The sequence below is a fragment of the Cyprinodon tularosa genome, unplaced genomic scaffold (genome assembly GCF_016077235.1).
Source record: "Cyprinodon tularosa strain WSP-4 unplaced genomic scaffold, ASM1607723v1 ctg475, whole genome shotgun sequence".
In the NCBI taxonomy this organism is placed as follows: domain Eukaryota; kingdom Metazoa; phylum Chordata; class Actinopteri; order Cyprinodontiformes; family Cyprinodontidae; genus Cyprinodon; species Cyprinodon tularosa.
The window spans coordinates 307268-325792 of record NW_024039202.1 but is presented as its reverse complement, the minus strand read 5'-3'; the positions used below and the strand labels follow the sequence as shown (position 1 = coordinate 325792).

At 41.2% G+C, this 18525-nt stretch overlaps 2 protein-coding genes across 3 annotated transcripts in view; one reads left to right on the top strand and one right to left on the bottom strand.

Moving 5' to 3' along the window:
- Window positions 1-4934, top strand: part of si:dkey-122a22.2 — a 48554-nt gene extending 43620 nt beyond the window's left edge. The window contains exons 8-11 of the mRNA XM_038301801.1: window positions 71-209; window positions 3505-3587; window positions 4486-4582; window positions 4671-4934. Coding sequence (XP_038157729.1) covers window positions 71-209; window positions 3505-3587; window positions 4486-4582; window positions 4671-4838 — 487 coding nt within the window. The 3' untranslated portion in view covers window positions 4839-4934. The remainder of the gene's footprint in view (window positions 1-70; window positions 210-3504; window positions 3588-4485; window positions 4583-4670) is intronic.
- Window positions 4935-7086: 2152 nt separating this feature from the next.
- Window positions 7087-18525, bottom strand: part of zfpm2a (zinc finger protein, FOG family member 2a) — a 206712-nt gene continuing 195273 nt past the window's right edge. For both annotated transcript variants that reach the window (XM_038301803.1, XM_038301802.1), the window contains exons 6-8: window positions 13654-13860; window positions 12906-13133; window positions 7087-10732 (exon numbers count right to left, since the gene is read on the bottom strand). In XM_038301803.1, the coding sequence (XP_038157731.1) occupies window positions 8208-10732; window positions 12906-13133; window positions 13654-13860 (2960 nt within the window). In that variant the 3' untranslated portion in view covers window positions 7087-8207. The remainder of the gene's footprint in view (window positions 10733-12905; window positions 13134-13653; window positions 13861-18525) is intronic.

Sequence of the window (18525 nt, the reverse complement as noted above, 5' to 3'; positions counted from 1 at the left end):
CTCATAGGACAGCATTGGTGGACAGAACCCTCCTCCAAGTTGTTGATCTATGTCTCTTCACCTGTTTCAGGTATGGGAGGCTGCTTCCTTCTCTCCAGGTCCGTCAGTTTTCAGCAGCCACGGGTCTGAGCCGCATGCTGATCATCCTGGGGGCCATGGAGCCGGTGCTAAAGGGAGAAAACCTCACTGAGGAGGTCATGCAGCGTCAGGTCAGGATTTACTTCACTGTGAGCTTAAAGCTTGGAAGCTGTTTGTTATTTAGGTTTAAACTTTAGGGATAAATAAAAAGTTTCCAGCGGTTCCCTGCAGAGAACTGTTCTGTCATAATACATGGATAAACATTGATAGACTGCAGTAGGGTCCTGTTGTGTTTCCTGTGCAGCCACTGGATGGTGCTAGCGGGAGAATAATCGCGCCTCCTCCTCCTCCTCAGCCCAGATAGAAGAGTGGGTGATGATTGCAGGAGCGTTTGTCTCCAAACTGTCAGACACACAGAATCCTGCTGGATGTGACACACACATCTTTTTTTTTTTTTTTTGTTTAAAAGAAAAGCGCTTCGCCTTCTTGAGGGCTGACATGATGCAGCAGACGGACTGTATTTGTCTGCTGATGCCGGGGATGTTAGACAGCTTTCTGACAGGTCATACAGATTGAGAGGATACAGCTGTTAAGCTCTGCTCTTTGTGTTGCAGATTATATTTATCTCCTTTTAGCTCCACGTTCAGATGTGTTGTAAATCATTTTCCGGCCCCTCTTGTCTCAGAGTCCTGTGGTCGTTTTTAGAAAACCTGTGAAAACGGCTAAAAGCAGAGCAGGAACGGACGCAGACCAAGCCGCGTCTTTTAGAGAAGGCGTTCTGAGAGGTGCTGAGGTTATCGATTGAAAACAGCCTCTCAGAGATCCATTCCACCGTTTCCCTGCTGCTGTCTCTGGGATGCGATGAAGTATTGCCTGAAGTGTTAAGAGTTCGTTAAGACGCCTTGTTCTCTGCTGCCAGCCACCCACAACTCGATGGCAGCAGTGATGGGGGACCTATTTCAGCTTTTTAAGCATTTCAGTTGTTGCCAAGGAGACAAGGACATCATTGTGCTTGAATTCTCCAAGGACAGGACAAAAAAAAGGATTTTGTCGTCAGGCCAGTGAAGGTTATGATGTTCACACACCCACACACACACACACACATACACACACACACACACACACACACACACACACACACACACACACACACACACACACACACACACACACACACACACACACACACACACACACACACACACTCACACACAGAGGCGGAAAGACATGGATACAAGCATGCCAGGCTCAATAGAGCAGGCGGCCCTTTTCTCAAGGGCAGCTTCTCTAAGCAGCCTAATTGAACCAGATTTGTTTGTAATGAAATGAATGGGATCTGAACCCCCCCGATCCAGTAAGGTGTGGACCATGAATGGAAGTAAAGAAAATTCAGCTCCAGTTGGGAGTTCACGTCTTCTCTGTGGTGCATGACACCTGGCCGCGCTGACCGACCCGGACTTTCCAACCTGTGACCCCAAAAACTATCAGTGCTACAGACTGGAGACCCCTTAGGAATATATTGTATTTCCCTCTAAATTCAACGAGTGTAGTAATTAGATTCATTTTATATTAATATATTATTGATGACATTTACCTATTTTATTTATAATGTTATTTTGATTATTAAATGGTACATTTATTTATTGAATTGGGCATTTATGGTTCATATTCTAACACTGACATAAAACGTGCACCAGAATAACGCAATCTGCTTCAAAAACAAAAATCTATTTTAAATTTTAGCCTTTTATTTTACAATTTTTTTCATTTAGGGGTTTGTCATCAAATGAAAAAAGAGCAGGTGTTTATAATCTATTTCATTTCCTTCTCAAGAAAACATTGAGGGGATCTTTAAAAGTCCCTCAGATACGGAAAAATACATTCAACTGGTTTTTATCGGTATTAAAAACAAGTTTCAATTAAATTAGGATTATTGGATGGCAGTGAAGGCTTTCTGCCAGACACCAGCTGCCTGAGGAGACGTAAAAAAATCTCCAGTAAATAAATCCAGGGCTGCTATAAAGTTTTCACACATTTTCATTAAAGAAAGGGAAAAAAAAAATAAAAAATTGCCAGTAAAATAAATTGAAATTGACAAAAGTTATAACAAAAATGTAAATCATAACATTGATATTGAAAAAAAAAATATATATATATATATTTACGTGTTTATATTAATAAATATAAACATATACATATAAATAAATAAAAGAAGTAAACAAGCCTGATGGAGCTCCAGAACTAACATTTCGTTCAGCAAATGTTCAGTCAGACTTCTGCACCTGTTGACAGGGATGTCGGTTTACCGCTCATGAGCAAGGCACTTTGATTTGTCTGAAACACTTTGGTTTTTGGGAATTATTTTTTTAGACAAAAATCCAAAATCTATATTTTATTTTTCTGAATGATTGTTTAGTAATTTTTTTATTTCTTTGTTCAGTTTTGTTTTTTTGGGAATCACAAATGAGAATTTATTATTTTCATTACTGGGAGGGCGTGTAAACTTCCCAGTCGTTTATTATGAACATGTCATTTTTTACATTGTATTTACTTATTTTTATTTTTACGGCACTAATGGCTCGTTTTATGTACAGTAGGCTGACAGGAAAGGGGTATGAGAGAGGGAGAGACATGTGGGAAAGGACCACAGACCAGATTCGAACCCACGTCGCCCAGGTCATGGACTAAGGCCTCCATACATGGGTTGTGTGAGCTAAATACTGCACCACCAAAGCACGCCCATGGACATTTATCATACATACTGGTTCTATTATAATTCCAGTTCATCTTAAGATCAACCCTGTTAGATAAATGTTTATAAAATGACAATAAGGATCTATGAACACATTATAAAATGTAATATATGTTGAAGCTTTTTTGATCAGAATTTCTACTCCTCTTAATTTTTTTCTTAAACCAGGCATAATGGCATATAAGGGAGGTAGCCATCAAACTTAATGGTAAAGTGATCAAACAGTTCATTTATTAGTTGAATGGATCTTTTATTTTGCATTTTGCCTTCTTATCCAAAACTTTTTGTGAAGACGTCAGGAACCCAAGACTTTAACTATGTATAGGGAGAATCATTATCAAGAACAGTGCTCCACATTTAAAAGTTTACTGTCTTTTAATTTAATCCTTAATAATTAAAAAACAACACAAAAATGTGTAAGGAACTTTGAAAAGCAACGTGTTTAAAACAACTGATTGGTGAAAATAATAAAGAACTATGTAAAAAGTAAGGGGTTGAAAATTTGACGGTTTACGCACTCAATTAAAAAAGTGATTTGTAGTTATATTATTATAGATTTATATATTTTGGTTTCTCCTTCAATACATTTCTGAAGTTGATTTCAATTATTTAACAGATTTTTTTCTGAATAATTATCATCAGGCTAATCTGTTTTTCCCGTCTCTGTCTTATAGAAGTACCTCCTTAGTAACCCAGCCCACCAAAGCAGTGCAGTGGACGAGCATTATTTCATGAATGAAAGTGCTGCTCAAGTCAGGTACGTATGGAGTGAATGTTGTTCAATTATGTTTTAATTTGAATTAAAAAAGAAAAATGATATGCAGAAATTAAAGTTTGAAAATCATCTTAATCAACAAAAGGTTTTCTATCTATCTATCTATCTATCTATCTATCTATCTATCTGTCTGTCTGTCTGTCTGTCTGTCTGTCTGTCTGTCTGTCTGTCTGTCTGTCTGTCTGTCTGTCTGTCCGTCCGTCCGTCCGTCCGTCCGTCTGTCTGTCTGTCCGTGTTCATATGTGTGTGTAATTTTCATTTTTTTTTAAATAAAATTTTCCTTTTTTAAATGAAGTTTTATGAATTGCCTTCTTTTCAAATGGCATTTTAGAGATCAGTCTCTTCACTTTAAGACCATTTCAAACCCGCTAGTGACCTGCACATCGACCAATACGATGTTGTTGCTAAGGCCCAGCTGACCAATAGAAATGATTCTTCGCTCCTCACTCCGGGGGAAAGCCCGCCCCCAGAAGGGAAGAGAATCTGATCTATGAAACGCAATTCTAAATGAAAATTAGCAAATTCGATGTAATTTTAAAAAAATGAATTTAAATAAATAAAATGGAAAAAATAGATATGTACAAAATAAATATGAAAAAAATGGGATAAAAACTATTTGAAAAAGTATTTGGGAAAATAAAATCAGGGAAAAGTCGCAAAAGGAAATTTGAAATTTCTTTCTGGATTGCTTCTTTCAGTTTTAAATAAAGTAATGTGTTTTTTTCCTTTCTATTTATATTTACAAAACATGTCCTTTGTTTGCAAAAATAACGAAACAACATTCACTCCATAGAATAGATAAACATGTACAACAGCTTGTTTCTGTATATAAAATCCACCAGATACGTCATTATGTTTTAATATTGTTTTTTTTTTAAAGGGACATCACAAAGTTTAAACCCTTCTCCAGCAAGATAACGGTGAGCATGCTGACTGGGGAGCTGTTTGACGAGCAAATACCAGAACACCTGAACCAAGTGAGTGTTTGCTGCGGCTGCTCCACTTCCTCTGCTGTAAATGAACAATGCTCCAGTAACACTGTAAATCATATTCCTCCTGCACCAGATGGTAGCCCGACATCAAAAGAGGTTTCTGAAGGAATCCTACCCATCGGCCAATCACGTTCACATAAAAGGAGCAGACCGGCGAATGATCTACAAGCAGCCATCTGCCATCAGCCAGCACCTGTGGAAACTCGTCAGCCAGCGTCAAGCCAGACCGCAGAGCGAGTGACCTGTGGCCAGAGAAGGAAGGGACGCCTCAGATATGGGCCGAGCTACACCTGAATATGTTTTAAATATTCAATAAAACCTCCTGCTTATCGTTTTACCTCTCTGTGCTGCGCTTCGTTTTCTGCACGTCTGCTAAGGTTCATCAGAAAGTCTTTCCCACAACACATTTCTGCACAGTTCTACTTCATAGCTACAGTTTTCTAATTGAAGATAACTGGGGGCCATTCAGTGATCAAACATGTTCTATCATAGATTCATCTCATCTTCTAAGTTATTGCAGCTTCTTTAGATTAGCCGCTGCCAAAGAATTAATACATTTTTCCTATTACAGGTCGCGGACACACAGACGTCACCGTCAAACTCCTTTATCTTAATACTCTGTCACGCTTTGGCCAACAGGAAAACTACCTTCAGTTCATTTAACTTCCTGCAAAAAATTCAGCTTCATAATCATGAATCCTTTGTGCGTTTCAATATAATAAAAACAGAAACCTAAGTGTGTTTTACTGGGATCTAATTTACAAACAGGGTATTGCATAGATTTAACGTAGATGAAATGTGATGCATTACTTAACACAAATCTGAAGGTTCTTATAATCAGTCTAGCTTTCACTGATACCCCTAAATAAAGTCCAGAGTGACTGACTGCCTTCCAAAGTCCTTATCAATAATAGAGCTCATCTGGGGTGATTTTATGTTGGTATAAATCCAGCTGTTCTGTAAAACAATGTTATGCAATGCAAAAGAATAAACCAGAAGCACCATTAACAAGAAACACGGCAGACGAGATAAATTTAGGATAATTTTGAAACATTAAAAATGACGGAGAATCTATACTGTGGCCAAAGGGTGCAGACGACTAAATGAGCCACAGACGACCAAATGCCTTGCAGAGACATGAACGACCCAAACTCCAAAACATGGGCAAAAAAAAAAACGAATGCAAAAGCACCAAGAATGCAACAAAGGTGGAAATAAAATTTATGAATGAAACAGAAATGCAGCAAAAAACAAAACAAAAACAACCCGAAAACAAAACTGCAGTAGCAGAAAATGGTGTTCTTTGAAATGGTGAAAGATTCTCATCACTCATAAAAAAAAAAAAAAAGACTAGAAATATATACATATATCTATATATATCTGCTGCAAACCTAAGAGGATGGTATAATCCTGCTAAACAGAGAAGCCTATGGTTTACAAAAACATTAAAGTTTTCATGAGCCCCAATCCATGGCATTTTAAGACTGCCACCTTTTAACTGTAGTAATCCTAATTTTAGCTCTTTATTAGGAGGACCACCCCACTTTGGGATTATTAGAGACTTATTTAGCCAAAATCCAACTTTCAGCTGACATAAAAAAGATGAAATACTCTATAAACAATGTATCTTTAATGTGCCATTAACATGGGGAAATGTAGTGGCAGCATCATGCTGTAGGAGTCATTTTATTAAATTATTTTATGGTTAGAGTTAAAAGCTGATCTAAATTGATGGGAAGAGGCTATCACTAAAATAGGGCAACCCTAGATTAAATTAAATGACCTAAACAAACATATAACTGTCTAAACCATGACTAACTGGATGTGCCGTCTTCATCCTCTGACATGGGAGCTGGCTGTGTGTTTCCTGGATTGGGTCGCCTTTTACAGCTGCCTTTTCTATCTTTGCTTCTGTCTCCTTGAACCCCAGTCGGCCTCAGCAGATGGCCGCTCACACTGAGCCTGGTTCTGCCGGAGGTTTCTTCCTGTTAAAAGGGAGTTTTTCCTCTCCACTGTCGCTACAAGCATGCTTAGTGTGAGGGATTGCCTTCAAGTAAACCAGTTGATGCAATCAACTGGTTTTCCTTAGATAGAAAACTTTGAATCAATTTGATTGGATGATCTGGTGAACAAAGTGCCTTGAGATGATATGTGTTGAATTGACGCTATTTAAATAAACTAAATTGAATGGAACATAAAGGCTTTTTTTCTTCTCCATTTTAAAATCATATAATTTTTCATGTTTTCTATTAATTCAGTACTAGCACAAAACAAAATATCAATAAAAAAAAAAGGTTGAACTATATTTTTCTAATGAAACACCGATTAGAAAATGCAGATTTTTATTTATTTTTTTGTATTCTGTAAATTTTCAAAAAGTGAAACCATTCTTTCAAAATACAACATTTAGATTTTTTGTTAGCTTTCTTGCTAACATACTAGCATTAGCTAAAGCTAATGCTTCAGAAATAATGAACAAAGACCACTTGTTTATCCTGAGGATTTAAGTTTAATTATGACACCACATCAAAATAAAAATTTCCAACAGATCTGGAATTTAATTCCATCCATATACATGCATAGCAACAACGTTTTAAGAAACATTTTCTCCCATAATCAGGACATTGGAATGATCATTTTACATCAGTTTTCCCCACTGACCTCACTCCCAACTTGTTCTTCAGCAATAAACTTCATTCTCCAACAGCGTCTTTTTTTTCTTTCTCCTTTTTTTCTTGTTTTTGGGGAAACAAATAATTATATGCACAGTCCCCGTGTCATAATACTGCTATCAGTAATGTTCCCCCATTTACAAAGTATTGCATTGAGAGCAAATTTCAAAAAGGGAGACCAAAGTGTATCATTCAACAGAAATACGAGTACTATACAAGAATGTCGTCATCCTCATGAAAACATCCACATTTGAGTTGAACGAAAGAGACGAGGACAAACAGCCACATATGTATGCAAAGCCATGTACGTATGCTAAAATGTGAGATGCAGGGCCGAGCCCGGGAAACCGCCTTCGGTCGGTGGTTTTATAAGACGAACGAGTCGTTAGCTGTCATCTGCAGGAGACATTTTGAGCATACGGAAACTGGTACAGCAAATAAGAATACACAAGTGCCTCAGTAGCTATTTTGAGTCTAAAATGCGTCGTCGTTTTTGTATTGTTTGTTTCGTTGAGCCTACATTACAGTGTAAACAATATGTGTGCTACACAAGAATGACTATACAATAACATTACAAACAACTCTGATATAAATTTCATTTTTGAATTTAAATTAAGATCACTACTCCTAGTAATACTGATTGTAAAATAAATTAATGTGAACGTGGCACCAATATTATTCTTGATTCTCGTTTCTTTTCTTCATTTTTTTGTGTTTTTTTGTTTTTTTTTTCACCCAAACCGGTGGTTTGCATTTTTAAGTCTTAAAACGATGAAAGAAGAAGCTTCTCTTGATTGTCCACAAGCAGCGTTTAGCACTGCATGATGCACTATTCCAGACACAACAGTGTACCAAAAACAGAGGGGGGGGGAAAAAGGAGGAGAAGTCTGGTTTAAAGGTGGAGGGGAAGGAAAAGGAAGGGTCCTGGTGTTCTCAGCTTATTTGACATGCTCTGCAGCATGAGATGAACAGTAAAACTTCTTATGGGTAATAAAGTTTGATAGGTTGTTGAACTGGATGTCACACAGGCGGCAGTATTTGCCGCTCCCCGAGCCGTTCACGCCTTTGTTGGCCGCCGGCGCCGCCTCCTCGCCGGGGGACTTGGAAGATGGGGACATGTTCTCGTTGGAGTCGGCCTGATTTTCGGCGCCCCACGTGGGTGAGGGGTTGGAGGGTTGGCTGTCTGACTGGGGCTGGTTCTCCTGCTGCGGAGGCGCCGTGCCTGACCGCTCCTCCGCCTTGTGCCCCCCGTTGACGATGACCATGCTCCGGTTTTTGGGCAGGAGGGGAAGGGGTTCCTTGCCTGGGTGGGGGCAGCCGTTTGCTGTGGGCTGTGGGGCCTGGTCTCTGGTGGTTCCTGTCTCTCCTCCGCCGTTGACGCTCTGTTCCTGTTCTCCTGCTTCTCCCTGCGCCGCTGGCCCTCCTGCCACATAATCTGTCGGCTTTATCCCAAAATACGGCGATATTTGCTCAGGACCTTTCGCCTTCTTTATTGCTCCTGGATAAAGGCAGTGGGGCAGAAACATATTCTTGTTCTCGTCTTTTGTTGGGATGAGCTGAGGCTCAGTGAAAGGCTTAAGTCCGGGCACGGGCGCCAGGTGAGGGGGGAACATGCCTCCATTCTGCACCGCCACCTTCCCATTTCCGTTCTTCTCACATTTGCCAGGGCTCTTATCGTAACCGTCATCGGGGCTGTTGTTCCCTTCACTCTTCACATCTGGGAACATAGCAGACTCCAAGGTGCTGCCTTCATTGTGTTGCTGCTGTTGTTGAGCTGCAGCAGCAGCAGCTGTGGCAGCAGCTGTCGCAGGGCAAAAGTTCTGTTTGTGTGCCAGGTAGTTCTCCACTTTGTTGAAACTTATCTTGCACACTGCACATTCGTGATAGTCCAAAAGTCTTTTGGGAGAGCTACACGTCTTATCTGGGACAGGTGAACATTTTTTGCTGAGATCAATGGGTGCGTCCAGCTCCTGCTGCTCCCCGGTGCTGCATTTGGGAGGCAGAATAGGCTTAGTGACAGTCAGAGAGGCCTCCAGGTGTTTGGGTACCATGCCAGGGAAGATATCACAGCGGGGGTGGAAGCGGTCTGCTAGGCTCTCCACGGCCTCCTGAGATGTACACGGGTTCATCGGAGGAACTCCGAGGAAACCCGGCTGACCCATAGGGATCCTCTGGGGATCCTGATCGGGGAGACACATTTCGTACATCTTTCTGCGCTTGCGGGTCCTCATGGTTCTCTGCATGGAGGGCACCTTATTAGCGGACATCCGTTTCATGGGAGGATCGTGACGAGTGGCGCAGTAATACTGCTTGTGGACCATGTACGTCTCGTGGCGGCTGAAGGTGATATTGCAGGCTTCGCAGGTGGTCTTGCTGGGGTCATTGTCGCTTTCCACTAACCCTGTGCTCGGACTTTTCCCTTCCAGTTGCTTCCCGTTGAGTCGGTCCTCTACCCCCGTTGGGGTCGACACCTTTTTCACCTGTCCTGCTAGATCCTTATCGGGGCCTTTGGCCGCCGCGTTAATCATGTCCAAAACGTTGGAGTTCATACAAGCGGACTGCATTAGGTGGCCTTCGGCCTCTGTGGGATGGCAGCCGGCCATCATGCTAACAGAACTGTGACCGCTGTTTGGGCTCACCGCTTCTGGAACCTTATCGGAGAGAGCCGAGAAGTCCGAAGACTTCGTCATGTGCTGCCAGCGGCTGTTGCAGTAGTGCTTTTTATGGACCAGGTAGTTGTCCAGGTTGCTGAAGGTGATGTTGCATTCGAAGCAGGTGGCCCCTTTGGGCATCAGAGGACTGTAGATGACAGGAGGGTAGCTGTTCCCGCCATGGCGCAGTCTTCGATGGACCAGCTCTGACATTTTAGCAAGAATCTCAGAAGCCTGTGGGACGACGGAAATGTCCTGGGAGAAAGCAAACTGAGACAAGAAGGGGCCCATGGGAAATGTAGGCATGTTATGCTGTACAGGGGAGGAGGCCAGACGGGGGCTGGAGGGCTCAGATTTGATCCTAGTGTAAGAAAAACTGGCTTTGCTGCCTGGGTGGGCCTCTCCCTTCTGAGCAGACGGCATGGGCTTCTTCTCAGCCTTGTCAGCCTCTCCGTCTGTGCTGGTCTCCTTACTGATGGCCCCTTTGGGACTTCCCATCAGAGCGTCCTTCCTGTTGGCCAGCTCAGCGCGGCCCTGCTGCTGCTGCTGGAGGCTTTCCTCCGGACCCCTGGGGGAAAGCTCAGTGCCGTCGCCTTCCCTGTGAAGTTTGCTGCCGTGCCCATGTAAGTCCTGATGCTGTAAGAGTTCCCTGTGGCTCTGGAAGCTGATATGGCAGTGATTGCATCTGAAGGCCGCCTGTGACAGGTGAGACATGATGTGATGCTGGAATGTAATAAGAGAATCTGCCGTGTAGTTACAGATTGTGCATTTCAAGCTGGTGCCAGGAGGGAGGCTCTCTTCCATTTTGACACCTGTGAGGGAGATAAAAGAGAGAAATGCTCAGAATCTCGTCTCCCACTTCTCCTTTAGAGTTCACAGCAGAAACCATCAAACACCCGTGCTTTACGCCAAGCTTATTCACATACTCTCAATTTTTTTTTTTTTTTTTTACGATAAACTGTCAACTATGCACAGTGACAGCAGGGTATGTATATGTCTTATATGAAATGACAGTCGCTTTTTTTTCAATCTTCAGGCTGAAATCTGTCCAATTGTCAGAATTTTCAAAAGCAGCATCATTTGAAATTTAAAACGTATCTACAAAAGCTGTTAACACTACAAAGCTCTGTTTATTGTGCTTCAAGGTTGCCATGGAAAAGCATTTCTCCCTGTCTTTTTTTCCTCTTTTATCATGTTTAATATTTTAATAACCTAAAATATATTCAGAAAAACACAAATAATAGAAAAAAGATAAATCACTCATTATTTGAGATGGAACTGAATGAAAAACAGTGATGTGAAAACCTAAAGGTATCTTTTTAGATTGTGACATCACACACAACCTCTATGCCGTTCTCCTGTCTCTTAATTACATGCCAGGCAGGCTGCCAATTAACTACCTGTGGCCACACCCCCATGGCTCAGGAACCAATGAGAACAGGAGGCATCCGATGAGGACTCCACCCACCTTTCCTCTTCTACTTCCCAAAGAGAGGGGTAGAGCTACTCAGAGTATCTGCTTTCAGTAACACTTTACAATAACCATCAGTTATAAATGGTAAAGGGACCATTAATTAATGATTAACCAATAGTTGATCAATGTTAGACATCACTTATAAACAGCATCTAAAACATTTATTAAAGATAAATAGATCATATTGCCCTTCCATGTTGGTTTAGCCCTAAACCAACATCAGACCTTAATAAACAATCTATTTACCTCATATACATGGTTTAGATTAAAGGTGTAACATGTAGTTTTTAAATTATTGTTGAGGATTAATAACTAAATAAACCCGTTAATCATGAATAAATGGGCTCTATCATTTATAAATGACGGTTATGATGGTTACTGTAAGTGTAACACTGCTTTCTACTAAGGTTGGGACACTCAAGAGGCTTCATTTATCACACGTCTTGTTTTGGTTTACCGACAGTGCTCCACAGCCCCACCTAGTGGTGATATTTTTCCTAATTGCTTCTGTGAGAGATAAAAGCTTTATAAACCAAACTGACTCCATGTAAAAAAAAAAAAAAAATCCTTTATTATTCAGTTACTGCAATTCATCTTTGTCCAGCATCATACCACCACCACCGTGTCGTACCTTCCAAAGAGTTTGTTTCAAAATATCCAGATTTTTTTTTCAAAATGTGGAGGATATTTTCCCTAAAGTCAGAAGAGTGTAGTAACTAGTTACATTTACTCAGTTACTTGAGTAACGTTTTGAAAGAGAGATGCATTTAGTTGTGGTTTTACTGCACCATACTTTACTTTAATGACATCTTATGAAAATATCACCACTCTTGCTGAAGTAAAATGTTTGGCTCCTCTACTGTAAATAACTTCACTGAAGAACAAACCCTCGTGTATAAAAATAGTGCTCCGGATTAGCCAGCAGGTGGGTCCGGTTCCAGACCCTGGTCCGTTTTTCCGTGACCTCTGCTTTATACCAAATAGTAGTTTACTTCCAGTTTAGTTGGCTTGGAGTCAATGAGTCGATGCAATCAGCAGGTTTTCCTTAGATAAACAACTTTGAACCAATGTGACTGGATGATCTGGTTGAATTGTCTCTGTAAAGTGCCTGGAGATGACGTGTTGTGAATTGGCGCTATAGAAATAAACTGAATTATATTGAATTTACTTATACTTGATTACATCTTTTATGTACTCTTCCCTCCTTGCCTAAAGCCCAGATGTCACTTATTCCTATTTCTCAGCCTACCTCATGATTAGGGACAAGAATGGTTACTCTTAAGTAAACTTCTGATCCTACATCTCTGGCCATAATGAGGCTGGGTACTATCTGATTTTATCAATATGATTAATTATAGGAATTTCATCAATTTCATTCAAATAAGTGGCGATAAGGATTATCATTCCTCCCTGAAATCAGCATTGCAAAACCAGCAGCAACTGAAGAATTAAAGGAAGCAAATCCATTTCTTCACATCTGTTTCTTTTGGACCAATGATATTGTGACTAACCGCTGTGTGAAGTGCTTAAATGCATTTCCAGGGCCCTGGCTCCAGAGAAGCTCTTGTTGCACTGAGGGAAGGGGCAGATACTCGGGGTCTGGTGGGGTCCGTTGTCACCGTCCTCCACCACCGTCTCCGTTTCCCGTTGCCGTCCGCTACAATAATACATCAGATGGGCTTGCAGATTCCTTTCGCTCCGAAACCAGATTCCACATGCTTTGCAAGGAAAAATGTCTTCTGCAGGGACACAGAAAGAGACAAAAGGGTGGTGGGGAGGGGGATGACACTATATCAGGGCACAAAATGCTTTCAAGTGTTAGTATGAAGATAAATAGCTTGCAGATAAACACTCCTCTTCTCCGGTTGTGACTCTCAAAGCCTGCATTAAAAGGCTTTTCCACCAAATCCACGGCTGCAGCCTATCGCTGTGCCGCTACCACGAGGTTGGTACCCTTTCTCAAGGGCAAACAAGAACACTGGACCATCTGCTTACAGAAGCCTCCCTGTCGGACTGAACCCTGATAGCCCTCGCTAAATAAACAAACACACTATTTGCATGAGGCGAGTATCCTGCAATTAACACGTTAGCATCGAGTCTGGGTGTGTTTATGTGAACCCAAAACTTGAAGGTCGGTGGTTCTTATCTGCAGCGCAGAGACTCATCTGGGTTAATCTACACCCAGCGGAGACAACGCTTCCTGTTAAGCAGGTGACTGAGTTCAGAGACTGGGAGAAAAAGAAAAGTTTGGAGACTTACTGTTGACGATGGCAGTAGGGAGGATGGAGGCCATGGCGGCCTGCTGTGGCAGGAGCTGGATGCTGTCCAGCAGCCGGGCCGGGTACATGCCCTCGCTCAGAGACATGTGGTTCAACGCCTGCAGGCGTGAGTCAAAGTCCACCGCAAACGCCACCAGCTCCTCGCCCTCCATCATGTTCTTGGTGGTGGTGCACCACAGCTGGCCGCCTGGAGAAAGCAAAGAGATTTGTTTCAATCCTAAACGCTTCTGATAGTCATGAACAGCACAAGAGTGGCGTCTCTGGGGTCAACAAGTCTACATAACAGCTACTAGGTACTATCAGTCTACCATCTTGTTGCTTCAGGAGGTATGCCAGAAAAACAAAAACAACAAAAACAACCAGCTTTGTTCTCATCACAAACATCAAGTGGAGTTTGGAAGTACTATAAATCAGACAGGAGCTTTGGTTAAATAACTCTGGGTGAAAAAACGATGAATTGAATATGAATATGCATGAAGATGCATGAAACCTTTGGAAATACCAGAAAATTAGGTGAACTTTGCTTTTTAAGCATTAAATTAACACTATGAAGTACCAGCATGCTAACGGCAACTTTATGAACATCTGTATTTTCACCAATAATCAGACTTTTTTGATTGGACAGCTGATAGATAGGCAACCTAACTGAATGTTTTCTGCTTTAAATCTCTAGATATTCCTGTATAATTGTAGCCTGGCCAGCCAGACTGACTTACATCATGTACACAGCGTATTAGTCTAGAAAGGAGCCAGCAGAGCCTGATTTTAAAGACGGGACTAAGAAAGTCAGTGGGAACCAATTTAGAACCAATCAGATAATGACCAATGTGACACAAACATATAGGCCGCTTCCCAGTTCATAAATATGGGTCGATTAGAACAGAAGCGTACTCGTGACGTCACCACACGCTACATAATAATAAATTCTTACTTTTTTCATTTATTGGGGGAAAAATAATGAAAAAAGTCAGATAAACACAAATCAACTGAACATTTTGCCAAATAAAACTAAAATCTCGCCATCAGAGCCAGCGGTCCTTCACACATGGCTTTGCAGAGAGAGGGCTGCTGCAGACGGGCTGGGATTAGACATGGGTGCTGTTACCCTCTGAGGTCCGCTGGTTGCCACGGTCCTCTCATCATCTGAGCTTTTTTTTTTTTATTACGGACTAAATCAGTAAATGCTCCATATAGTGACACTTAAAAGGGTAATTTTCTCGCCTCAAATGATCTTAAAACGTACTTTTATTGAACAAAAGCAACAGAAAAGAGAACCTTTAACTTAATACTCTGAGCTCTGTGAGCGCTCCATTGGAAGCTGCTGCTGCCGCAGTGCATGCTGGGAAGGCTGTCAATCTCATGAATGGACGAGTCTGCTCTGATGCATGCTGGGTAAAGAGGGAGGGGCATGAGCAACATCCGGGGACTTTGTCAGTTCACGGTCTGCTGTTCTTGTGAACTGGAACAGTACTATGGCTGAGGCTGATGACGTTTCACGAGTAAATGAGAACGCACAAGTTCACATATTAAAAAAAAAGGCATCATTAAAACATGACTGTTGGAGCTGCAATCTGGACTGTCATTTTTACAGCTAATGGGCCCGCCCCCTCTGCTGTGATTGGTCAGGTGTAAAACAAGGCTGGCTTTAAGGATTTCTATGTATTCAGCTCAATTGCTTTTCCACCAACTTCTTACCGGCCCTGCTAAAGAAAAGCTTTCTCTGAGCATGATGCTGCCACCACCATGTATCACAGTGGGAATTGTTGTAGAAGAAACTTCCAACAGCATTGCTATTTCACCCTTGGTTAGTTTCTTGACTTAGTCCAGTCCTTCCATACTATATATAAATATATATATATACATATATATATTTTTTTTTTTGGGGGGGGGGGGGGGGGTTGTAGGGTCTACTGCCTGCGGTGCTGCTGTCAGCTGCAGCACTGAGACAGGCCCTCCATATTATTAGATTGTTGTGTTTTGGGATTAGCCATCCGTCTGAAATCTTCTGAACATATTCATCAAGCCAGGGACAGAGGGAGGGGGGTAAACGGAGTGAATGAAGGTTTTAACTCAGATAAAAAAGGAAAAAAAACATTATCTCAACACATGACAGGCTTTTTCGCCTGCACTTCATTCCCCCCCCCCATTGAAGAGATTAAAGTTTTTAATATGACTATTTACAGAAATCTGGCTGCGGAGATAACAACAAACCATGATACGCTCCTGCTAAATGGCAGAATTAGGACATTGTTTCTGAGGAAGGCTGGACAATTAATTAGAGCGCACAGTTGGCTTTCAAAGATGTGCAAACATACCGACGGAGCGTCAGGCTGAGAGGCGACGTGACGTGAGGCCAGGCTGGTGTGGAATAAAGAGAGTCCTGAGGAGTGTAGCAAAGATGGAGGACAGCCCCCCCAACACGTGTGCAGCACTGATTACTCATGTTTGCACAAAATCTGTGAATCAGAGTTTAAAACGGCTCTGAGGACTGGATGAAGGTGAATGATGTGTGGAAGTAAATCCACATTTCTGTTCTTTTTGGAAAAGGAAAAACTTCACCTAAAGATGCATCACATGTAAATCAGAGTGCTTCAGATTTCACGTCACCATACCAGGACTTTCTTTTCTGCTGCTGACTTACTGAAAATTAGAGCGGCACAAACATGTCAGAGGAGTGAAATATGCTATCTGTCTCTGTGCCGTTTTGTGTGCACACTTCCTCTCCGGGAGCGTGTGTGTGTTTCCAGCGTCACTTTAAAGAGCAGTGCCTATCTGTCGGCCAATCTGCTGCGACGACGCGCACACTTCAGGCCTCTCTGCCTTATCCTCTTTTTTTTATTTTTATTCTGTCATACCACACACTGCCTGGAGAGACCCTTCGACTTTTTATCTCCTAATTAAAATAACAAAACTCCTCTTCACTGTCTGCCCCAGCTGCCGTCAAGGTAGATACAAACTGCAGCTGACAATGGCGAGGAATGTAAGCCACAAAAGTTGAGTCTCCCGTTGTTGTTCGGATGCTCTTGGCTTATAAAGAGAATCTGAAACGAGGCGCCGATGCCTCAGCTACCAACCCGTCTTATTTGGATCAATCCAAACCTGAGAAAACCGTCCTCAGCTGAAAATAAAGCAGATCATCTGGCATCTGATGAAAATGTTTGACTGCATTTTGACAAATGCGTTCTCGGGATGCTTCCCTGCAGCCAAGACTGCTACAAATCCATCTGCTGCGTGTGAGAAGTCTGGAAGAGAGTTTCAGGACTGTGTGTCCTAGTTTTACCGATGTGCTGCTGAGCTTGTTATACTGACTCATTTCAGGCTGAAGGAAAACTGACTGAATTACACCATTAGAGGAATCTAGATAGGAACGAGAAAGACAATTGCTCAGGTTTGCAGGATTCTTTGCAGATTAAAGATGCTGCTGCATCCACTGACAAACATCACATGCAAACAGCAGAGCAACTGGATATGAGTTAAAATCATCTTTATTTCAGCATCATCAAGGCTTTAGAAGGATCATTTTGCAATAATTCTCAATCTGACCAAGTCTTGCAACCTTAGATCTAAACAAAATGTATTTTTTGATCTTGTTTTGAGATTAAATACAAACCAAAAGGAGATTATGTTAGATTATTAATCTTTTTTTCAAATGACTCTTAAAACAAGTGAAAACATTAAACATATTTGATTTTCAGAAGTCTTACCAAGTGCAATTATCTTGCTGCACTGGAAGATTATCACACTTATTTTAAGTAGAATTTGTTCAAACGAAGATCATTAATCTAACAGAATATGCTCTTGTTTGGTATATTAATCTCAAAACAAGATCAAAAAGACTTTTTGGCTAGATATAGATATAAGATGGCAAGCATGGGTTAGATTCTTGCAGTGAGAGAGCACACTAGAGGATTGTTAAAGGGACATACATTAATCCTTGATTTTATGGCATGTTTTGTTTTTGGCTGTCGATGGCCGGATAAAATGCTGTGGCATTCCAGATTCGGCCCGCCGACCTGGAGTTTGATGCATATGGTCAAACTACAGTCGTCCCCTCCACTGGATTTGTGGCATTTACAATCACAAACTTTAAAAGATTTTATTGCAATTGTATGTGATGATAGACGAGTGATGTAAAAGAGTGTGTAATTAATGTTTTTTTAATGTTTGGCTAATCACAATCAGAAAAGTGTGATATGAATTCTAGCATAGCTCGTCTGAGTCCAGAGGCGAAGCTAGACGGGGGGCCAGTGGTGGCCATGGTCATCCTTAGCTAATTATTAGATGCCCCTACACCAGAGGGTGGCAGCAGAAATACTGTGAAGTGCTTGGTCCTATATTACATGTTAATTGTTAGTATAATAACCATAAACTGACTATAACAATGAAGCTATAATTATTCACATCAATAAACTAACATTAAAGATGACAAATGCAGAGACTAGTTAGACTAGTTATTTTTATTCATGGAGGAAAAGGCAAAAGGTAACTTATGTGTCTCTGTAATTTAGCTATTAGTTCCCTATTCAATTAGGGATATATTACTGATAAACCTATTTCATGTATGTATTAATGAATGTATATAGTGGAATTATGCAAAATCATAATTGATTAAAGGTAAAGAAGATGACTTTTCCAGAAATATAGGTACAAAATACCCTAGTCCTTTTTTAATAGCTGCATATGCTAATGATCATCCTACCTGCTTTTCTGCCATTATGTGAAAGAATTCCCTAAATACACTCTGGTCTTATTTTTTTCCTCTGAGGCTTTCCAAATCGAACTGATAAAAAAAAACAAAAGCTCTAAACTTGCTTATTAAACTTATTTAAACTTCCCCACACCCTGCATGCTG